General features: G+C 46.9%; 1 protein-coding gene across 1 annotated transcript; it reads left to right on the plus strand.

The window, feature by feature from the left end:
• Nucleotides 1-6,414: 6,414 nt before the first annotated feature.
• Nucleotides 6,415-22,936, plus strand: IRF4 (interferon regulatory factor 4). Its single transcript, XM_074873216.1, is given in 12 exon segments — nt 6,415-6,515; nt 7,165-7,348; nt 7,350-7,427; nt 7,429-7,472; nt 8,948-9,242; nt 9,730-9,916; nt 10,727-10,815; nt 11,376-11,517; nt 13,285-13,392; nt 14,676-15,029; nt 18,954-19,066; nt 21,092-22,936. Coding segments are annotated over 11 exon segments (1,632 nt in total). The 5' UTR covers nt 6,415-6,515; nt 7,165-7,270; the 3' UTR covers nt 21,236-22,936.
• Nucleotides 22,937-24,260: the final 1,324 nt, after the last annotated feature.

Genomic DNA, 24,260 nt, shown 5'->3' on the forward strand with positions numbered 1-24,260 from the left:
TTTGTGATCAAGATACAATAAAGGGTTTTGTCAGTGACAGTCACATTCAGGATGTCTTCAGTTGAGTGCAGTGTGTAAATTACATTTATGGGAAATGCTCTGAGGACACGACATAGCTGAAGAAATTTGGCCAGGAGGACTTATGGTCTGAAATCTAACCCCCTGTCCACCTCATCTTTTTACTCCAAAGAAAGAAGGTTGGAAATGGAAAAAAAATATGGTATTCTTATGCTTTGGATTTAGGAAATAAAGTGTAATGTGAATGGGATGGACACGTTACTCCAGGGAGCGGGGGACATGCGGCCACACCATGTCCCACATCGCTGGCGATGGACCAAGGTTTCCTTGCCTTGACACCAGCAGTCTCTGATAGCTGACAGCTGCCCAGCAGAGATGCAAGTCTCAAATTACTTGAGTTAAGGGAGAGGTTGTTCTCAGCACCTCCTGGCCAGCACCAGAACATGAGACAGAGGTGGCTGACTTATTTACTGGAGGTCATTCGAAAATACAGGGTTTTTTCACTTAAAAACAAACCCACTAGAAATTGCCAACACAAAATTTGATAAAATATTCTGTCTATAGTAAGCAAATAAAAACATAAATTTTTAAAGCCTTGAAAAGAGAACTCAAACAGATTTTTCATTTTGTTCTGTTTTGTCAAACATCAAACACACTAGATTTTGAGTTTTCACATGAAAACTGAATGATTTCTAAAAAAGTTTCTCTATCCTTTTTCAAAAGTAGTCAGGGAAAAGATTTAGCTTTTTTTAAAAATCTCTCCATGATAAGAGATTTTTCTTTGTTGTAAATTTTAAATTCTTGCATCATATTCAGCTTTATGTTTTTATTTTAAGGGCCAGAAACCTCCCCAGACTTCATCAGGACAGGTTATCTCTCCAAAACTGTTGTGTTGGGTGTGATCCTTTAAAAAACAGGCATCGGTACTGATACTTACTATTACTTAATACTACATGTTTTAAAGAATGGAAATAGTGACTGGTAAAAGTTGAGGTTTTTAAAAAATTGAGTGTTTCCCCTTTCCACAAAACTGGAAGCTTTTGGTTTCTTTAACCAAATGCCAAGAAGCAAAGAAACAAGAAAGAGTGAAAGCAGGTGGGAACAGAGATTTCCTTTCAGCATCAGATGAGGGGCCACAATCCTTGTGATGCTCATGTCCCCAAGGAGATGGCTCCCTCCCTCACCTGAACTCATCAGGGAGAGCTGGAAGAGAGGTTAAGGTCATTGACATGTCAGCTGCTCACACAGTGGCAGTGAATAATGAATATGCAATGACTGCCTGTGAATTAAATGCATTATTTCAAGACATTAAATGCATTATTTCAAGACAAAGTGAACATATTCTTTGCAAATACATTTATATATCCTTTCAGAAATTTTCAGAAATTCACTTTGTTAAGTGATGGCAACCACTTTCCTTATTTTTTCATTTGAAAATTATTAACAATTTTAATTTTTTTTTTTTCCTCCACAATTTTTCAGGTTTTTTTTAGATGCATAACTGTTGCTTGCTGATGAAAATGGCTGGACTATCATAGGTTGAAATGCTCTGTGGAGATGGGGAGGAAGGACAACACTGTATTCAGCAATAGAGCTAATGCAGAAAAGGAGAATGGGAAAAGGATGCTGCTCTGGGGTAAGCTGCTGCACTTCACATCCAACCTTGGCATACAAGAAGTCCAATTTCTTGCTCATTCAGCAGCAAACTCTCAATATTGTTTTTATTCATAATGTTGATGATTTGATCCACAACACTACTCACTCTTATGTTTTCATTTCCTCAGCTTGGTGGAATCATCAGATTCGAGTGTCCAGCACAAACGTGACTGCAGGGTTTTTCTGAAGTTTCAGGAAGCTTCACCTTGTCTCACTTGGACTGATGATGAGCAGGCAGTGATTCAGAGCTGCCTTGTGGCTTTTCAAGGAGTGCAGAATGAGCTTAAAAAAATACTTTTTAGCAAAATTGGCATTGTTACCAGCACCCTGAAAAATACAGGCACATGAGCACATGTGCAGACACACAAAATCCAAGTTTTTTCTCCCTTACAAAATTAGAAAAAAACCTAGAGCACCTCAAGAGTAAATCCCACTCCTCCCATTAGTTTTAGACTGGAAATGTTCCTGCTTTGTGGTTCCACATGGCTACAACAGGCGGCCTGGATGCTGGAGCAGTAACCAACTCCTATTCTTTATACTCCTATTTGCTCCTCTGGCTTCCCAAAGGAAAACCCCTTCTTTATCATTTGGTTTCCCTCCACTCTCTCAGGGCACCTGGCACTTTCTTCAGATGGCAGTGGTATTTATTGATTGCCTCTGGTACCTGCCATAGAAACAAATATATGTCAGCAACCCTCCAGGAGCTTTTGCCCTCAAGGATACAGTCTAAAAATGGTTGTTTCCATGTCATATGGCTTGTCACACATTTCTGCATATTGAAGAAGAGAGTCCATAAATCTGAACATTAGTTATTCCTCATTTCAGAAATCTGTTCACAAGACACACTCTGCTTGTATCTCCTTCCCCAGCCAGCATGGAGAGTGTTGGAAGCACCAGAAGCAGGTCACAAAAGAGCTGTTTAGACATGAAAGGGCTTCATTGCACTCCTAGCTCAGCAATTCAGCGTGGCCTTTGAGAAAATGGAAGTGTTATTGGGGTACTGGTGGGAAGGGGGTTAATAATGAGCCAAGAATAGCCAGAAATTCGAAAACCTGTGGAAAGGTATGAGGTGGGGGGGGAGAGGGGGAGGAAGAGAGCATGAAAATATCTCTGATTTCCAGAAAAAGTAAATTAATGCTTATAAGTGTCATTGGATACAAATATATTGATTATATAATCATCAAAACAGCCTCCATCATCCAGCAAACAGTGTTGCTCTTGATGGAGCTCTCACTTCTGGCAGTACGATGTTGATGGTATGACCTTTCACTTTAGGTGCCTGATGGGACCCCGAGCCCTTGGGGCACAACTGGTAGGTGCAGATGGGGTGGCGATGCTTAAGCTGCTGAAGCCTTTCATCCCCCAGTTCCAGCAATGCAGCCCTCCAGTGCCTGTTTTATAAAGAAAACACCATCAGCCCAACACTAGCTGCCCAAGCAGACTCCTGCTCAACCAGGAAGCCCTGAGGAGTGGGAAGTCTAAAAATCCTGCTGTTGGCTTGCAGAGGTAAAGGTGTCAACCTAGGGTTTCTAAACTCCTGGCCTGGCAACCCAGCACCTGGGAGGGGTGCCTTGCTGCTTGAGTGTCACGTTGGTTGGATGCACACGCCAACCTCTTCTCTTCAGAGGAAAGCCGTGGGATATCTCAGGTGGTTAGGACATGTGGTGAAAGGCTACTTCAGTCCCAGGCACAGGCTGATGTACAGAGGCAGGAGGGCAGCCTAATGAAAGACGGTTTGAAATATTCTTGCCTATGAAGTGGAGGGGAAGTACAGGCACTGAATTGACCCAAAATAATCACAACTGGACTGTGAGACTTCTCTGCTTAAAAGTACAGAGACATGGCCACGCTTGCCGGTTTGCTTTATTTCTAGCAGTTTAAAATGACTGTGTAATTAGTAATATGGAAGATACATGATAGACTAATACTATTTCAGGAGTCACTATTTTAAATGGAGGAACTGCCAATACTGCCCCAAAGCAAGAAGGGAGTGCTTATGACACCATAAGTTACCACAACAGAGGATTCTTAAAATCTCCCGTTGCGACTCATGTTAGACTGTTTATAGAGAAGGTGCTTTTCTGAAATAAATCAAAGTAATTTGGAATCTGCCTCAAATTTCCACAGTGTCTCTGAATTCCATCGATGTTATCCACAGAGGTCTTTCTGCTGTGTGACTTGTGAACTCAGCCCCATGCCTCGGAGCTGCTGATTGAAGCGTGGGGTTGTGAAGCTTTAATAGTGACGCTTCTTGGGGTCTGAACTGCGCTGCTGCTTTGGGCAGTGGAAGGCATCATCTCACAGGGACCTGCAACCAGGGATTTGCAAGGACTTCTGAGGAAAGAAGACACCCAGTCGAAACCAGTGCCAGTAGCAAGGTGTTGAGCCCTTCAAACACCTCCATTTCAGGAAAGGGGTTTTATTACAGCTAGAGATGTAGACAGGCAGCTGTGGGCTTTTCAAAACAACTTTTAAGGGCTTGATTCACTTCTGAAAATGCATTTTCTGATGTCATTTGTTGAGGGCTTCAGCACAAGCTTGGCTGAGTTTCTGAAGAGCCATGGTCAGAGTGTTCACCCAAGAAAACAGCTGGACTGGTGGGGAAGGAGCTTTGGGGGCTGCTGCGCTCCTGCTCACCGGTGGGTCTGTGCTGGCTGCGGGCTCAGCTAGCAAGCGCTCTCTGCCCTGTGCTTGGGCTGCAGTCAGCGTGCGGGGGGACCTGACCTTCACTGCCCACCGGGACCTGCCGCCACAAGCACATTCCCACCAGAGCCACGGGCAGATGGGTGGCCAGTGCAGCCAGGGCAGCCCTCTCAGCCCAAGTGGGAGCAGTGCGAGAGAGTGGGTGCACCCTGCTCCTCTTCGGCAGGTTCCTCTTCTGCACAGAGGAACTACCCCTGTGCCAGTGCCTGAGGGGATTTCGTGGTCTCCAGCACGGGGAGAGCCCCTGAATGAGCGGCAATCCTCTGAGAGCCTCTGCTGCCAGACATATTGCTTCTGGCATATTTCCAACAGGTCACTCTGGCTTAGAGCCTGGGTTCACCTGGTGATTTTTTAGGGAGGCAGGAGAGCCTTTGCACTCAGGAGAGCAAGGGCAACCTTTCTGAAGGAAAGGAGATGTAAACTCCTGAGTGCAAGAGCTTTTAATATGTGTGCCCTTTGGCTCAGCACTGCACCTTTCCATAGCAACCCATTTCAGAGAGCCCCCCATCACTGGTCTGAGTTGACATCTCTCTTTGTTTTTCTGCTTTGGGTGCAATTCCCAGGTGAGTCAGCTGGGACTTCAGAGGGGTTTGGTGAAAGCAGAAGCCAGCTTTCTATGCAGTGAGGGCTTGCGAGCAACTGGTGAGAAGAAACAGTCACTTTTCCTGGCATGCTTTAGTCAATGTGACCTTAAGAGTGTGAAAAAACAGGGGGCCTGGTGGTGACTGCCGTGGTTCAACAGCAGCAAGAGTGTTTTCACGAAAGGACTTCAATTCGGTCATCGACTCAGAAAACTTCCATGAAGGCAGCGGGGCTTTTGGGTAAGGTTTGAAGGGTCAGGGACTCACAGTGGTGTGGAAATCATTAGGAAAAGATGAACAGGCTGTGAGGTGCTGTAAGTGTTCAGATCACCAGCAAGGCCCGTTAGGGAGGAATTGTCTCTTAGCATATGCAAAAAGCACCCAACAAAAGTTTACTGGTGCACTGCTGCATTATTTAATGCAGACACCACAGTTGTGCTATTGATCAGAGTTTTCTACTTTACAGACTGAAGTGGTGGTCCTAAGTTTTTTTGCCGTCTTAAATGGAAGTGGCTGATGTCCAGAAACCCTGAGTAAAGAAGTCAGCAAAGCTAATGAGATTAGCATGTCTTACTCATGAGAAGACTTATTTGCAAAGGTCGAACGTGCATGTAGGGGTCTTTCTTTAAGCATCCCCTCTAACATTTAGGCAACTGGAGATAGTTTTCTAATAGAGTTCTTGCTGCACAAAGACAGCAACCTACCACCCAGCGGGTAGTTTTCTGCATATGTACTGTCTGGGGCTTTTGTGATTGAGTTTGTCTTCTCTTAAAAGATTTCTTAATGTGTAACTTACCTACCTCTCTAGCTATACATGGATGTCTTTGGACAAGAACAGCTGTTTTTTTCAAAATATTATCCAGCATTTGAGAAAGATGGGTTTTTTTCCCCCTGAAGGGTTTGACCTAATATGGATCAAATCTGCATGTTTCACACTGGCCCAGAATTCGCCGTCTTAAAAGGTGCAAAAGAGAGAAGGCACTAGAAGTGTTCATTTTATGGTGATATATTTCAAGATGGTTTTATACTTAATGAAATTACAGTTGGCGCCCTGAGTACCACACAGTCTTGCCCCTAGGACTTGAAATTGGATTTTTAGAAAGCTTTTCAGATGCCTTTCGGTAAAGCTGTGGTTGCTCGTCTTAATTTATGGTGGTAGTCACCTCCAATCTCAAAGATGTATTTTAACGTTTTGAAGGTGCCTTAACTCGTGACTGAAGAGATTTCGGATGGGCACTGCCAATTCTTTTTTTAGAGGATGGATAGTGTGTTATAAACCCGGTATCTAAAAATGCCCGCACTTCTCACTTCTCCCTCAAAACGTGGCGATAATTACATTTAAATTTCAGAAGATGGCGTTGAAGATTTGCAATTAATATCCTAAACTCTGCCTGTACCCTCCACAGCGGCGGCCTGCCAGCACTGAGCGTGATGACTGTTTTTTTGATCTGATACGTTACAGCAGAAAGGATGTGGATGTGTGTTGGAGACGTTAAAACAGAACAACAACAAGAAAAGTGTCGTGGCACGAAACACGTGTTTGAAACCCGAAAGGCGGTAAGAAAGACTTTCGTGCAAGCCCGGACCTCGGTCCTTCATTCCCCCCGCCACCCCCGGCTCCCCCCACGCTGGGGCAGGGGACTGTGCCAGCAGGGGAGCGAGCGGGTCACCCACCAGCCAGCCCCGGCTCTGGTGCCGGTACTTCAGACGGGCTTTCCCGGGGCAGCACCCCCGGAGCTCGGCGGGGCGGGAGCCCCTCCCGGCTGGGGCTGGCGGCTGCCTCGGCTCCGGCTCCGGCTGCCGCCGCCCCGTCGAGGAACCAGTCCCCGCCTTGTCCCCCATGTCCCACCTTATGGGCTGCAAAGCCCGGGGAGAGCCCAAGCCCGACCCCCGAGCCCACCGGCTCGCCCTCGCCTCGGAGGGGAGTTTCTCACCCCGCTCCGCGATCCCGGCTCGGCGGCCCGGGCACAGCCGGGATGGGTGGCGGGGGTTCAGGCAGCGGGTCCCGGCCCCGGGCACGGAGGGGGAGGGGGGTGGGTGGGAGGATGCCCCCGCCGTCTCCCCGAGCCGCCCGGGGGCCCGGCCGGCGCCGTCTCGAACGTTTCTGGTGGGTGTAGCTAGCTGGGTCTTTTACAGTAAAAGCCGCCTGGCTATCATAGGTAGGAGTTTCCCCATGCTATTTATGTATATGTGTCTGTCTGTATAGATTTAAAAAAAAAACCCAACGCGGACGCAGAGAGGGCGCCGGGCTGCGCGCCCCCCCCGCCCCGCGGCGTGTGTTTACCAGCAATGGGCATGTGTCACAGCCTCAGATGTTTTCCAGCTCGCAAAGTCCCCGCTCCCCTCCGCCGGCTCCACCTCCGGGCTGGGACCCGCCTCCCCCCCGCCCGGGCACGACGCCCTCCATCATATAAAGAAACTTCCCGGTGCCGTCGGCCCAGTCGCGGTGCGCCCCGTCTCAGCAGCCGCCCCGGCAGCCGGCGGCCCCTGCCCGCTCCCAGCGCCGCGACAGAGGTAAGCAGCGACGGCGGCGGAGCCCCCTCGGGCCGCCCCCCACCCCCCCCCACCAAGCCCCCCCGGGCCGCCGCAGCGCTCCGCCCGCCCCCCGGGGCAGAGCGGGACCCGACGGGCCGGGGAGGGCGACGGGGGTGGGCGGTGCGGGCACCTCGGCTGTCCCCCGACTGGGCTTCTCCTGGTGCTATCGGCACCTGAGCGAGCCGTTTGGCCCGTTTTTTTTTTATTTTTTTTTTTTTTTCTTATTTTGCCCCCGGCCGTGCCGGTTCCCCCTGCCCTGGGGAGAGTCGCGGGTGGGGAGAATCCGCTAAGGGAGGGAAAAGGGGGGAAAAGACTTTTTGGGGGTCTTTGCGTGGACTTCGGTGGCAGAGCCACGGCCCCCGGGGAGAAGCTGGGGCACCGGGCTTGGTGTCCGGGGAGTGCTGCCGCCTGAGGTGGGGTGTGAGGGGTGCGGAGCTGCCCGTCTGCCCACGGCAGTGTGCAGCTGTCTGACAAGGGTCTCGGAAAGTCTCCCTGTGTATAGAGGCAAAGGCTGTAGGTGCGGAATCACTTTTTTGTTAGATGTAATGGGGGGAAAAAAGCCCCACCGAACTAAGCTTTTGGGCATTCAAGCATTTTTTCAGATCGGGGAGACAAACCTGACACCAGGTGCCCGTCGCTGGTGTCGGTGTCCCCCACCCTGTTGGGACCTTTCAGTGGGTGCCCATCACTGCAGAGCCGCACCGCTCCCAGTGCCTGCGTGCACCTCTGCGTGTAGCTGGGGCTCTCTGCAAGCTCCCACGTCCCCAGGGACAGTGCCCTTATGCCAGGTTCCGTGGGTTGGTGTCTTTCCACTTTTAGGTATTTGCAATGTATAGATTTGAATGTTACTATATCTGCGTGTTGGGAGCAGTTGGAGGGGTAGATATGTATAGGACATCATGTGTTCAAATGTGTCTTGCTTAAGTGAGCTTGTGAAAACTACTTTGATGTTATAGTTAGATGCTGTCTGTATAAATCATAACTGCATGTGAAGCCCTCCAAATTGCGTGCGTGTGTCTAACGTTACATATATGCACTGTCATACGCAGATACATTTTAATGCAATTTTTTCTTTTTTGGTTAAAAAGTAAAAACCCAGTTGAACTCTGAGCAGGACAGGGGGTTTATGCCTTAAGTCACTTGCAAAAAATTTCAACAACCCATGTACGTTCATGCAAAACAGTGTCGGGACAGGGGGGAAGTCTGTCAAAGTCTGCAGCACGAGCGGTGCCTGGGGAGGGCGGTGGGGGGCTGTGCCCGGTTTCCTGAGGCTCTGTACCGTGTTTCCCAGGCTCCCCAGGGCCCCCCCTGCACGCCGTAGCTGCTGTTTGGCATGATACATGTGACACCGGGGACTGGGGACTGCTGGCAGGGCTCTACACGGGGACTTCAGCTGACGCATGACCTGTGGGTTTTCCTCTCCCCCATCCTGCTCCTGTCCCCCTCCTCCACAGCCCCCCAGAGAGACGGTGCTTGGGTGTGTGTGGAAAGGTGGGCTTGGTGAGGCACCCCAAAACCCCCCACCCAACCCTTGACACGAGTGGCATGAACTTGGAGCCGGGCGAGTGCGGGATGAACTCAGTGAGCTGTGGCAACGGGAAACTCCGCCAGTGGCTGATCGACCAGATAGACAGCGGCAAGTACCCAGGGCTGGTATGGGAGAACGACGAGAAGAGCATCTTCCGTATCCCCTGGAAGCATGCCGGCAAGCAGGACTACAACCGCGAGGAGGATGCTGCTCTCTTCAAGGTAGGGCTCAGTCCGGGGCTGGGGTTGTGGGACACAGCCAGGGCAGGAGGGATGCTCGGAGGCTCTGTGGTGGCCCCTCGCCATCCTATCCTCGCCGCCCGCCTCTGCAGGCTGGCTCTGCTGGGTGCCCGCTGCCACTGACTGCCTGCCTGGTGGCCCTGGCTGTGCCCTGGTGTCCCCTGCGTTTGCAGGATGAGGCCGCCCACCCTTTCCCTCTTCTCCACGTGGAGCTAAATGCTTGTGGGACTGCAGCACATCTATTTCCACATTCCTCTTGGATCCTTTTCTCCCTTTCCTTCTGCCTGCTAAACTGTTTTTCCTACCTTACCATGCTGCTTTTTTTCTCAGCCTAAACCTGTAGGGAGTAAATTCATGCACATATAAGCACACATATACATGCTGTTTCAAGCATTGTGGACTTGTACCTTGTAGTTGATTTTTTTTTTTCCCCCCCCCTTGTTCTTTTGATCATCTGAAATGTTTCCAGGCTTGGGCTCTTTTTAAAGGGAAGTTCAGAGAGGGCATTGATAAACCAGATCCCCCTACCTGGAAGACAAGATTAAGGTGTGCTTTGAACAAGAGCAATGACTTTGAAGAACTGGTGGAGAGAAGCCAGCTGGACATCTCAGATCCCTATAAAGTGTACAGAATAGTGCCAGAAGGAGCTAAAAAAGGTAAAGCATCTCAAATTCCCTGTGTAACAGAGTGTGAATATGTCTCATTGTAAGCATATGAGGACTGAAGCGTGCTTTTCTGGAATGGCCCTGCAGACTTTTAAAGTCTTTTAAGGAGCCACAATGCAGGGCTCAAGTGCAGCTTGTTCCGATGACTGAAGAGGCTGCGTCTGCGAGAGGACTGCTGGCGGTTGAGTTGGAGTGTTGAAAGGGAGCCCTTGCAGAAGATGCAGACAGGGCCCTGCTCATTGCTGGAGGAATTGCTCTTCTAGCTGGAGCCTTCCTGCCAGTTCTGTGTAGCGAGAGCCAAGCAAGCAGCTCAAGGGACAGGCACACACACAAAAAAAATTTGCTTGCTGGATCTAGGTTTTGAGTTCAGGGAAGAGCAGAAGTGTTTTGAGCCGGACAGTAGGTAACTGCTGTGGGGGGAAGAGCTGGGAGCGAGGGACGCCCAGCCCGGAGCCTGCTGGGCAGAGGCTGGAGGCAGTGCCAGCTGCCCAAGAAGCCCCTGGTGCCAGGCAGGGCTTGCAGGAGGCAGAGGCTTGGCAGGGCCCAGGGGGCATCGCAACATGCTGGGTATGTCTGGGCAGCACTTTCCTTTGGGGTACCAGGAAGCCCAGTGGGACAGACTACCTCCTGGAGCTGCCTGCAAGGGAGGGCTAGGAATCCTGTCCCAAACAGGTGTGGAGGGCATTTTAGTCCTCTGCTTGTTCAAAGGCAGATTGTATGGATTTGTCTTCAATGTGCCAATTTCAGATTTCCTTAAGGTGTGGTTGACATAATTTATTTTCCTCCCTCTGGTGAACTTAGGTGCAAAACAGATCAGCATGGAGGAGCAACCATTAATGATGAACCATCCCTTTCCAATAACGTCTCCTTACACTTCGCTACCATCTCAGGTGTGACATTAGTTATGCATTTCACTTGGTGCTTGTACATTGAGCAGCACCATTTCTGTGCTATGTGCTATGTCTGTCTTTGCTGGTGTGGTTCTCTAGTTGTCTCTGGGAAGAAACTTTATTATGAAAACTGAGAAATTGAGAAGCAACTTTTCTAATGTCATATGAGGCACAGGGCAGTTGATTTCCCTTGGTGTTGTTTATCCCTGAGTAATAGCTCTTTGCTGTTGGACGATAGATATTAGTGCACTGCCATTCTGTTGACGCCAGAATGTAAGCACCCAGTGAAGCCTTGCTCTTCTGAGCAGACATTTACCAGCAATGCTTCGACTGCCTTTTGTTATTCCACCCTGCTTATTATTTACACCAGTGGTGAGAAGTTCATTTGAAAGCCTCACTGGTGGTGGTGGCAAAGTGCCATTTGTGTAGCCTGGGCAATGCTTAGACCTCCGCAGGCCTTGGCAGAGCAAATCAAGGAGCTGAAATGTGAAAGCTGATGCAACGCATGGCATTAGTTTTGACAGCTGCTGAGTAAAAGAATATCTCGTTAAATTGAATAGGTACCAAACTACATGGTGCCCCATGAACGGAACTGGAGGGAGTTTGCCCCGGAGCAGCCACATCCCGACATCCCCTACCAGTGTACCAGCGTCCCCTTCGCAGCTCGCAGTCATCACTGGCAAGGGCCTGGCTGTGAAAATGGTAAGATGCTCCCATTTAGGGTTGCTTGCTGAGGTTGGTCACCTAGAAGGACCACAGATTTCAGGTTTCTTATTCGTGGCTTTGATTGGAATTAAAAGAAGTGGCTGGAGAGGAGTCCTGGACTCCCCTCAAAGAGAGCCATGGGGCCAAGGCAAGAGCCTTTGTCCTGGCTCTTGCTTTCACTGCCACCATATGTGTGGTGTGTGGGCTGTGCAGTCCTCTGAGGTGATACAATTCAGCCCCCAAAAGTCCTCAGCTGTCTCAAAAGCCTTGAGCAGTAAGATGGAAACCAACCCCCCGCAAAAAGCCCAAATGGGAACATGTGTTCTTTAGTTTTGCTTTCTGATTTTGGACCTTTGAGGCACACATTAGTAAGGTTTTCCCTTCAGCCTTGTGGACTAAAATGGCATTATTCTCCTGAGAGGAAAGCTGAAATTATTACTTTATGTTAGTGCTGTGGCAATGGGACAACTTGTCATGGATTGAGTCTCTCTTGGGCTGGTGCAGCAGGAATAGAATAAAGGGATGTTCTCTTCCCTGAAGATCTCTCAGTACCAGAGCCTAACATAATCATGGCTTTCCAAGTTCTGCAGCCTTAGGAAAAAGCCTGAATTGTGAAAACTGGCAATGCTGAAGCCTGCAGGAGATAAAAGATGAGAGAAAGGGAACTGCGTGCTGTAGACCCTTGCAGGATAACTCACCTGAGGATGCAGGCTTTTGCTTTGTGAGGAAAAGCAGCTGGTTCAGAAGGGCAGGAAGGGCTGGGAAGTGAGGAAGGACTTAAGAGCAGTTGCTACGTTTTCAGAGGACAGCTCTCTAGAGGTTTTTGGTGCAGAGAAATCTTCTGAATCTGCTAAAAAGTAAATGCTCAGTGCACTGCAACTTTTGCTGACAGTATATTGGAATTATTAGGCAGAATCCTTTATTTTTAGTTGAGCTATTTGCTAATAAAAGTCAAGGTAGCAAGCTGAATGAACTCTGCCCTGAAATACATCCTCTGCAGCAGTTAAACATGTGTTCAGATGCTTTGCTGAATTTGGAAACAGTTGTTAGTGGCTGGTACTGGGTTTCTCACTGGACTCTGAAAAGTGTCAAGAGATGTGGGTGTTTTGTATCTGCATCACTCCAGCTTCTGATCGTGGTGGGTTCTGCTGCTGGGAAAGGTAGTGTGTGCTTGTCTGCAAGTCACTTGCATCATTCTCCAAAGACTTTTATTGACATTAAGAAACAGAGGAAAACACCAATTGCCCATGTTACGATCCATTTACTGAAAAGCATCTCTTGGAACAGTCTAATAGTAGTCCTGGTAATAAAACCCTAATAATCTCCTGCTGCACAATTTTCTTTACCTACTTTTAAAACAGTGTTAATTCCAACTTTATTGTTATACCCATCTTTAGTAAAATGCCTTACACAAAATGGATTGTTTTATGCAGGCAACTTTTAAGAGCACTGTAGTCTTGTTAAAAATGTAAATTATTTCTGTAATAGAATAACATGTTAAGAAAAAGGAATAGGGGGAATACTGAAATGTTCAGGGAGTATTTTCTGCAGACCTAAATAAAAATACAGTCCAAATAACATCAGGAGAGACTGGTAGAGTTGGCATACCTGGAAAAAGTGGGAAATAGGACCTTTTTAAGAAGGGGGAAGGAGAGAGTTCCTGGTGGGGCCCAGAAAACCTTGCTTTTGCATCGCTGTGATCTCTGCTTGAGCTTTTCTTTTAGGATTTAGGCAGCTGTCGCTGACTTTTGTTTGTGAAAACAGGTTGTCAGGTGACAGGAACCTTTTATGCTTGTGCCCCTCCTGAGTCCCAGACTCCCGGCATCCCGATTGAGCCAAGCATAAGGTCTGGTGAAGCCCTCGCCCTGTCAGGTAAGGTCCGTAACCCTTCCCGGGCTTTCTGGGGAGCTTGACAAGAGACTCTCACTTCTGAGACCATCTCTCCTTTCTAGTGAAAAGAAAAAAGAAGAAAAGAAACTATTTTAATGAATCAATTTGGTGTATGGGCTTAAGCCTCTGTTTTCCAGGATACTTAAGCACATGTAGCCCCAGCTCCAAGGGAGGGAAATGATTAAAGTTAGTGGAAGTGCTTTGCTGGCTCGTGGTGTTAGTGCTGGGTTTCTTTGGTGAGCCACCAAATTGAGCCTTCCCAGGGGAGCTTGGAAATTTTGGAGGGTCAGTGACTTTTAGCTTGGTTTTTCATTTGAGAGGAGCCCCCCAAAAAAACTCGTGTTACCTGGGTACCTTGCTGTGCTCTGCTGGTACCATCTGGCTTTGCTCTGCTTTGTTATTCCTGGTGAAAAAAAGCATTTGGGAAAGAAAAGGGAAGTTATTTCAGCCAGGTTTGCAGATGTCTGGATGCTGGGGGACTTTCTGAATAACTCTGGGAAAAGGCGTGGAAATGTGCTTTTCACAGAAAGAATGGCTAAACCTATAATGTGATGCTCAGCAGGTTTCTTGAGCGGGATTGTTCTCCTGAATCAGGGTCTGTATGTATGTATATATGTGTATGTGTTTGTGTATATGTATATATAAAAATATATATTATACATGCACACATATATATATTCAGTGCTGTGTGAGTTCTTAGGGGTCAGCCAAGTTGACTGGATGGCCATTTGAAAGTAAGGCTGGGGATTTTGGGTGTAGCCCTATTGGAGCTGGAGCCAGCAGTCGCTTCTCTTCAGGCAGCTGAGTGCAAGTTTGCAGGTCCCCTGTGCAGAAGCCTCTTTTATGCAAAATATGAGGAGAAACACAGCTACTCCCTGATTAAATCTGAGGAAGTGTACTGAGCTGGAGGGTTTAATTGTGACATGAACTTGGAAAATGTGATGAACAACTTTTCGTGTGCAGACTTTTCCTTTTAAACGGAAATGTGAAGTTTGCGGGATGTTAGTTCCTGCCAAATTCCTACATCAGTAGCCCTTGTAATAAAATGAGAGAGCATTAATGCTACCATGCCCCAAAAGTTTTAGTATTTATATTCTTTATATAATTTTTGCTAATGTGAGCCTGTCTTCTGTGTGGTGGTGACCACCAGGCTCAGAAATCTCATGCAAACTTGTCTCTTGGTCTTAGTATAGATCTGGAACATAAAACATTCATGCCATGTATCACAGTGATTCTTTTTTTTTTTTTTCCCCTCCTCCTTGTAGATTGTCGACTCCACATCTGCTTATATTACCGTGAAATACTGGTAAAGGAAGTGACAACTTCTAGTCCTGAAGGTTGTAGGATATCCCATGGCCAAAGTTATGAGGTTAGCAGCCTGGAGCAAGTTATCTTCCCTTATCCAGAAGATAATGGCCAGAGGAAGAACATAGAAAAGCTACTGAACCACCTGGAACGAGGAGTAATACTGTGGATGGCACCCGATGGCCTTTACGCTAAGAGACTTTGCCAAAGCAGGATCTACTGGGATGGGCCTCTGGCGCTCTGCAGTGACCGACCCAACAAGCTGGAGCGGGACCAAACATGCAAGCTCTTTGATACTCAGCAGTTTTTAGCAGGTAATTTCTGCTATGGCTTTGATATCATTTCTGGGTCTCCACATCAGCTTCACGGGAGTGCTCTTTTCACGTTACCTTACAAATTACAGTAAGAATTACCCCTCAATTCTTCTGGGCAAGCGCAGTCAAGGGGTGGTTGGCTCCTGAATAATCCTGTCAAATTCTGCTCTCTTTGCACGTTCAGTGTCCCTGCACAAACTAGCAGGAGTAAACGGATGATCAGCTGGTGACACCCAAAACCCCACATCTCTTTAAGAAGCGTAAGGAGGAACCTAACAAAACAGTCTTTCCACAAATTGAGTGAAGGAGGAAAGTGGATCCTGATCTTGGATCTGCTAGTTTAAGTCCTGGGTAGGTCTGTGGTCTGCACTCACGCTGCTCTCAACTTGGCCCAGAGCAAGCCTGAGATCTTGCTCAGTCTATACAAATACCAGCATGAATTTCAGTAGAAAGCCTTCTTTTCAGTCTGTGCCAGTGTGTAAAAGATATCTTGGGGGTAGAAAGGATTTCACAAAATCTGGAGTTTCAGCATTGCCTAATACTCTAAGGAAGAAGGTGCATTACCTCTCCAGAGCTCTGTGGGAGGGTCTCGTTTTGCACAGGGCAGTACAGAGCGGACAAGGCCACACTTCAGGACAGTGCCACCTTCTTCCAGCCCATGGAGGGAAGGGGCAGAGCCTCAACTCCGCTTCCCAGCACTTCTGAGCAGTTAGAGGGAGGAAAGCTGTCCCCCCAGAGAAATGGGTTGGAGCCAGTCATTGTCCCAGAGGACAGCTTGGGTGGCAGGAATACACATTGGCCCTTTTTTGAGTTGTGTGGCATCGCTGTAGGTGAACTGTGTGCCTATGGTTTGGTGTGTTTCCCCATTAGAACAGGGCAGCAGCACTGGCATGACTTTCTCAGGAGAATAATGCCTTAGAAAATTAAAAAAACCCCCATCAAATCCAAACCAACAGCTTTAGCATACTTTATATTCCAGGGTTGATGCACCATCCTAGCAAGATGGTCAAGCAAGAAATGCATTTAAAGAGAGAATCTCATATGGATGTGAGAATTGACAGTTAGAAAGGGGAATTTGAGGTCAGGGTATTGGCTTGGGCTTCAATCACATGCTAATTTAAAGGCGTATAATTTTGCCTCTGATGATGGTTTTGGAAATCCCTTTCCCTTTTCTCGGGTGTTTTTTTAGATGTACTCTGGGTTCTTCCAAACGGTTGACAGGACATCTCTTTTTAGATGCCTAACCCCAAAGATAAGCTTAAGCAATAGTTTTTTTTTCCCCCCTCCTGTATTACTTATGCACCAATGCCTGTGCAAACCCAAGCATGTGGTTGAAGTCTGTGGTGTGTGCAAAGTGAGTTTTTGCATGTGCTGATGCTCAGCTAGGTTTGTAAGTGACTTGCCATGGGTGTATCATATTTGCATGTTAATTGAATGTACTGAGGTCCCAGACTGCAGGCAACCTTAGGGATTCCCCCCTTAGGAACCTGAGCCTTCCATGGGAAGAGAGGCAGGAGATCTCTACCAGGAGGGGAAGTCTTGAACACTTGAGAAAGGGACAGATGCAGAACTGCTATGGACCACAGCTCTTAGGACCCTGTTGAGGAGCTGGACCCTGCAGTGCAAACTGCACTGGAGCCTCGAGGCCTGTGTTGAGCAGCCTGTACTTTTGAGAAGCCTAAAATGGCAATAGATCAGAAAGCAGGTGGATGGTCTCTGGGGACTCCTGCGTAATAAATGCAGTAAGTTGGGCTGGGTGGAGATTAGGAGGACAGAGGAAGAGAATTTGGGAGTGTGAGGGTGGCAGCCAGAAGAGAATTGGCTTGACAGATGGAGGGATGGTTGAAGCCAGAGCAGCAGGAGATGGGGAAGGTTTGGGGAGACACGTGGGGAGCCCTGTGGTGTTGGAGGTGCTTGAGCCTGGAAAGGGAAATGGAGCAAGTGGAGGGTTTTAGAGTAGTGCAAGGCTGACCTCAAGCCCTGATTATCCTGCTGGTGGGAAAGAAAGGGCTTTCTTCTCCAGGTCCGTGCCATGGGCTGCTGTGTGGCACTCCCACAGGTATTCAGGATTTGGAGAATTGCTGAGGCCAAGTAAAATGGGGTGAAAGAGCAAGTTCCTCATTAGCAGTATGGTTGGACTGGCCTTGAGTGGATTGTCCTGCCCTGTCCTGTGCCAGCACAGAGGGAAGCAGGGTCCCATGGAAAATATCTCTTCTCTTCTGGCTTATCTCCAGAAAGTTCACAGAACTTTTAGGGGGTTTTGGGGGAGACCCTGGGGAGAACTATGCCTTACTCCTTGTCTTAAGTGAGCTGCCCTTTGTTTTACTCTTAAAACTGACCCTCCCAGTAAGACCAGTTGCGGTAGCCACTGAATTCACACCTTGGTCTGAAAGTTAGAATAGAAATGGCAGGGGTGTATTCTGGGAAAAGATGTATTTGTCATTCCAAGTTCAAAGACTCCCCTTTTCCCGTGTAGCAGGAGGTACTTCATTATAAGACATTGGTTTTAATATTAATTTCAACTTTTTCCAGAAAGCATGCATAGAGTTATAAACTAAAATGAAATCTTTACCAATCAACTATGTAGGAATACTGCACATAATGCAGACTTTAATGAGCATATTGTGTTAGATGGATTTTTCTCTTTTCTGGAAGGAAATGCAGTGTCTACAACACAACATAGTGATTTTGGTCCAAGTGGAAGTCTCTTATAAAGGCCTCCCCTCTATCTTTTGAAGGGGACACTTTGACTCTTGGAATAATTATATAATTTGATCTTTTCCCTCTGTGCAAGACTGTGGGTTAGTGAAGAGAGTGCAGGAGTGCAGAAGACACAGGCTCTTTTGCTGGCTCAGTGCATGGCTTAAATGAGGTCTGTCACCTTCTCTTGCCTCCTCTTGCCTCCCCATCCCCCACTAGGCACAGTGATGACAGTGGCTCCATGGCTGTGTGTAGCTGAGGCTGAATTTCATGCCTTGCAATACTTTGAATCTCTGGCTCTGCTAAGCCATAAGTTTCAGTGCTGTTGTTGGATGGCCACTTGAGTGGGTCCCAGCTACCGCCAGCGTCTGCTCCAGGAGGTTCTGTGGTCGAGGCCCAATAGAAACACTAACTGAAAGATATCCCAGTTTGTGCATATGAAATGACTTGTGAGGCAAGGCAAATGGAAAAATTGCAGTGTTATAACTAGTTCCCTCAGATCTGTGGGAAAGTCTCCAAACTCAGTGTCTTCTCCTTGCCTCTCGTCTTTTTCTCATCTCTTTCATCCTCCCCTGGAGTTACTTCATCTTCTCCCACTGTGCTCCAGGGCCATCCATTTGGAGCTCAGCCATCCACAAAGTCTTTCTTACTGACCTGAACTGGTTTTGTCTGAGATAGAGTTAATTTTCTTCATAGCAGCCCATGTGGTGCTATGGTTTGGATTTGTAATCAAAACAGTGCTGATAACATAGGGATGTTTTAGCTAATGCTGAACAGTGCTTGCACAGTGTCAGGACTTTCTCCTTTCTCATTCTGCCCCCACAGCAAGTAGGCCAGGGTGGACAAAAGATTGGGAGGGGACACATCTGGGACAGATAACCCAAGTTTACTAAAGTGGTATTCCCTATTATATGACCTCATGGTCAGCAGTAAAACTCTCAGGGGGGGAGTTTGCCAGAGGTTGCTGTTGCTTGGGGACTGGCTGAGCATCAGTCAGCTGGTGGTGAGCGATTGCTTTTTTCCATCACTTGTTTTCCTTTCTTTTGTTTTTACTTTTTTTTTTAATTTTTACCTATTATACTGATTTTTATCTCAACCCACAAGTTTTCTCACTTTTGCCCTTCTGATTTGGCCCATCCCAGTGGCAGGAGTGAGTGAGTGGCTGCATGGTGCTTGCCTGCCTGCCGGGGTTAACCCTCAACATGGCCTTTTCTCTCTTTCCAGAGCTGCAAGCATTTGCTCACCATGGACGTCCACTGCCGAGATACCAGGTTGCTCTGTGCTTTGGGGAGGAATTTCCAGATCCGCAGAGGCAGAGGAAACTAATTACAGCCCATGTAAGTAGGCTACCTCACATAAAAGAAACATACTCCTTGAAGGATGTGAATCTGACAGTGAGGCTTTTCTACCTGGTGAGGGAGGTAATAAATTCTTGAGAATGCAGCACCATCCAGACCAGGGTTGAATCCCCAGATCTGCCAAAGACTGACTGGTAGCCCTCAGCAGGGCAGAGCACCAGATGTCCCTCTCTGTAGAGCATAAGTGTCATCCATGAGCTCTTGCAAATCCCTTCAAAACCCAAAGCTGAAAGGTACCTGGGAAGAGCTGGGCTGCATTGTTATTGCTGGCCCAGTTGCTCAGCTCCTTGTGCTGCCAGGCCAGTGCAGGGCATGGTGCTTTCGCAACCGCTGCACCTGAAGGTGCTCCAGAATCCCAGCCCTTAACGGGATGCAGGGGCTGCCTGTGCAGCTTCAGGGTTAAGGTAGCTGGCAAGCTCATGGGCTGACTGACCACAGTTCGCACACACTCAAAGCTAGTGTTTCGGGATGCTCTCTGAGAGAGGGTGATGACGGAGACTGAGACCAGGTACTTTCTAAATTGGCTGTATTGGCCCATAAAACCACAAGAGAGGTGATAATGCACATGTTAGTGGCATGGCTTAGCTTATTGCATCTTTGAAGAAAACTGCTATCTCTTAATTTTTCAAAAGCCCCTTTGGTAGCAGCATGGGTCTCCAGTCAGAGTTTTATCATAAGCTGTGGCCTCCCCTTAGCTGCATAGCTTTTGTACTGCCACACCACTGCTTAGCGAGTCTCTGGGGTGGAAGGTGGGAAGCTCACAAATCCATCCTGAACTATGCAATGGCTGGTTAGAGATAGCTCTCCATCTCTGTCTCTCCTTAAACTCTTTTCCATCTCCATTTTGGCTTTCCAGCTTTCCATCCCTCCTTCCTAGCATCCCCTCTCCAGCCCCCTTCTCCATCTCCTGTCCTGGCACATTCTTTGTGAGCCTGTACCTCCTCCTCTTTGCAGAGCTTTGCTTCTCCCTTACCAGTTGCTTCACAACCTGCTCAACCTCTTGGGCTGTCCTGGCTCATGGGCTGGTGGGGCTCCACAATCCCACCAAGCAGCTGTGTCCCGGGAGTTGCCTGGCTCACTTACCCCGCTGCCTTTCCATCTACCCCATGACAGGCTGGGAGGTGCTCAGCTGCTTCCAAATGCTGATGAGAGAAAGGGAAGGGGGATTGGTGGGGGTCCTCCAAGGCAGTGATCCCTTCTGGCTCTCTCCCTTCCCAGAGGCAGGACCAACAGTGTATTTTTCTCTCCAAAATGGTGCCCATATCTTACTGTGGAGGGGCTGGCTGACCAGCAGGAGAGGGTTGTGGAGAAGAGTTATCCAACCTGTCTGTCCCCTGAGAGTAAGGAGAGCTGCAGGTGTTTGTTCTCAGTGTGCAACTTAAAAATTTGCAGTCAGGGCCCAAAGCCCCGAGGGTGAAGAGACAGAAATGAAGGCATTAAATCATACAAATCCCTCTTGATGGTTGAACAGATTCCTCATCAGAGCTTGAATGAATAGAAACAAAAGTGACTGTGGTGTTAGATTGAAGTCTAATTTCAAACACAGTAATTTGTGACAGTATCTCAGTCTACCTGAGGGCTCCAGCATTTCAGGTTAAGTTCTCAAAGTACTTTACAATGCAGACAAGACTTTCAGTGCTTTACATACACATCTGACCACATTGAGGGGCCATGGACCCATCCGGCCTGAAGGCATCGCTCACACCCAGGGGCTGCCTAAGGGGCTACAATTACTAATACATCATTTGTGTCACTGCTCTGTGCCCCTCTAAATGAAGACTGTGGAAGTAAGAGGTGTGTGCAGTTAGCAAGGCACTTGGCAGCAGAACAGGCAAGGCCTAACTTAAAACAGAGATTAGTGAGACCGCTGAAATGGTTTTCCCATTCTGATAAGCAGAACTGTTTTGTCCTGTCTTGTTTTTAACTTAAAACCACCATAAATAACTAAGATGAGGAGCATGAAATTTTGTCACATGTCTGATTAACATTTTGTCTGTTCTTAAGGTTGAACCAATGTTTGCCAGGCAGCTGTATTACTTTGCTCAACAAAACAGTGGACATCTTCTGAGAGGCTATGACTTACCAGAACTTGTGACTAGTCCAGAGGATTACCACAGATCTATTCGCCATTCCTCTATTCAAGAATAAGATCCTCAGAAAGAGTGGTTTTAAAGACACTGTAAAGATTATGCAGAGTGGAGGAGCAGATCTGGGTCGCAATTTGGAGATCCACATCACAGCTGGATGTGTTCAGGGGTTCAATGATAGGAAAGTGAACTAGGACAACCATATTGTATGATACAAATGGTGGGTCTTCAACATTTGGATGGTACATCTTACATAGGTTTCACTGTCGTTGAGAATAACTCAAAACTGACGAAATGATTGCTATGTTTACGTCTGCTTAATGTTCTCCTTGGGTTTTGAGGACTGATTCTTACTGAAGACTTAAATCCAGAGTTTACACTGTTACTTTTGCAGGGCTATTTATTTTGGATTACTGATCTCAGGGAAGGTACATAAATTTGCGGTGTTCCCAATTTGAAACTGTAGCTACTATAGGTAGGTAGCAAATGTAGATGTTTTATTGAGAATAGCTAATACATGTAAGTGGTTATAAATTTAGATAAGTGTGATGCCTATATTCTTGTATAGAATATTTCAGTGTATTTTTTAAAAGCAATGCAATTCTTCAGAGACATATTTTTTTAATGCCTGACTGACATTTGTCCTGACAATGAATTTTGTTGCTGCCACTGTTGTTATTGGATTAGCCCCCATAATAGCAGTTTCTAAGGTGATGCATTTATGGTACTGTGTTAAGACAAGTGACATTCAATTCATATTACCTGTGGATTTAGTGTATAAACCACTAAAATTAGATCTAGAGTCCCGAAGAGCAGCTTTAAAAATAAATTACATTTTTCTTATAATTGAGAAATACTATGTGTTATATATATATCTATGTATGCATTAGAATTAAGTTGGCAGACCTTGAAAATAGCACATAAATAGTCCTGCTAGCCCTTTTTTGATGACACACGCATGAGCCAGGTTAAAATAACCACCACCTCTGACTTATACAGAGCCAGCTCTGCTCTTTGTGTGTACTTGCAGCTTCCTTCCAGTGGTACTGAAATGAATGTGAAGGGAGAGTTCAAGAAGAGCAGGATTTGGCCTCCTGTATTAAGACAGTCAAGGAAATGCTTGTTTTAATGTTTGTTTTCAAAAATTTTACAGAAGTATAATTTGATACAATTTGCAGCTTTTAATGTTAGGGTGCTATTAGGCAAAGATGAGGTCTGTTGGGTACGCATGTCTGTGAAATTTCCTTGCTGGCGAGCAGACCTTGTGATCTTAGTAGCTTTAACTCCAGAGCATGATCTCCCTATGCTTAACAGACATACTTCACTTGACTTTCTAAATGAGGAAGAAAAACCGGTACTTGGTCTGGCAGCAGACTTGTGTTCTAGGGACTTTGAATTTATACATCTTAAAGATGCATACTCCTTTGGGATATATTATCCCCCTCCTTCTCCACAGTGCCAAACAGAATGAACAGATCAATTTACTTTTGTGTTCTTTGTTACTTGAAGTGTTTTGCCTGGCTTAAAGATTTTCATGGGGGAGACCTCTTTCTTAGACATTAAAAGCACTGCTCTAGGTGACCTTCAGAGCTTCTGCATATGCTTTTGGCCTGTGCATACATTTTACTGAAAGGGAATTTTGTGTTCAAACTGGTACAATACAAATATTTGATGTGTTTTTCACTTTTTTTCTAGTGGTTGTTGCTTCATATGCTCATTGCTTCAGCTCACATCTTAGAATAAAGTCCTTATTCTCTACCAACTTGATTTCTATGTGTTGTTTTCCGTAGCGGGGCAAATCTAATGGGCACAGTTCTGCACTGTGAACCTGGGCAGCACGGCTGGCTAAGTCTATGGGGAGCTGTGTTTTAAGCCAGAAGTGCAGGGAAAGGTCAAAAGTTATGGATTTTTTCTTACAAAAACATCTGTGATATTAGCTACAGTTAGTAGAAAAAGGGAAAATGGGGAGGTTGTCCTTTGGCTGTTTGTTTCCTGGCCCACGGACAACGCAGCAGAACCCTGCAGCTGGGGATCTGGTGCTGTGATGCACCTGAGGGCTTTGCCCCTCCATGGCCTCTGGGGCTGGGAAGCCATCTGGTGCTCCCCTGCCCAGCCCAGTGCACAGGGACTCTGTGACCCACCGCTTGCCGGGCTGGTGGCTGGACATGGAGGTGGTGGTTACTGTAGTTACTATAGTTTTCATAGTGCTTTCAAGTGAGAAAAGCTGGGAAAGTGTGAAAAGGAGGATGACAAGTGAACTAAAATAGTGAAGTTAAGAACAGGAGTGAATTTCACTGGGCAGCCCGAGTTTACTGGAAATCAGTGTCCTGAGAAGGGTCCTTGGGTGCAGTAGCTTACAGACAGAGCAAGGTGTGAAAAGTAGTTATGAGATTTGTGAAGTGTCTGAAGGTGGGAGGAGGCATTTTCTCTTTATGTGGAGGCTCCTGTTGACTATCAAGGTGCATTATCATTTTTGGCTTTGAAATGAATTTCTAATTATTTTCCTTGAAGAAACATGATTTAAAGTCAGTGGTTGTGAAGAGGGAGGGAGAAGAGCACCATCTGTGTTCTGGCCAAACACAACTTGCTTACTTTGAATGCAGAGAGATGCAGGTGAAAGACTTATTTTAACCAAGCAAAGAGGTTGAGGTATTTCCCTTGTAGGGATGGGGCAGTGGGAAGAGTGGAAGGAAAACCAAGATGTTGATTTATACCATAAATTATTTTGCACATGAGGACTTTAAAGATGCATTTGATTTTTGTGACCATCTCTTACTGTTCAAAATAACTAATGGATACGTAAAGTGGAAAAAGCAAACAAACCAAGAAAAACCCTGAAAACATTTTCTCCTTTTAGTATCTTTTTTACAGTCACTACGTGAAAGCATTTGAAGTACTTCCTACTTCTGTTAACTTCTGTTTATAGTTTCTGAGGTCTACTTCCTTCCTGTTATGATTTCGGTGGTGTTATAAATGACATGTTTTACTCCCATCAACAGCGAAGGCATAGCTGGTGTTTTTTCAAATTATTTCAGTGTGCGATTTGTGTCAGTATTGGTTTCTCTGATTTTAATATGGCCACACTT

Source organism: Strix uralensis, chromosome 1, assembly GCF_047716275.1.
Source record: "Strix uralensis isolate ZFMK-TIS-50842 chromosome 1, bStrUra1, whole genome shotgun sequence".
Lineage (NCBI taxonomy): Eukaryota > Metazoa > Chordata > Aves > Strigiformes > Strigidae > Strix > Strix uralensis.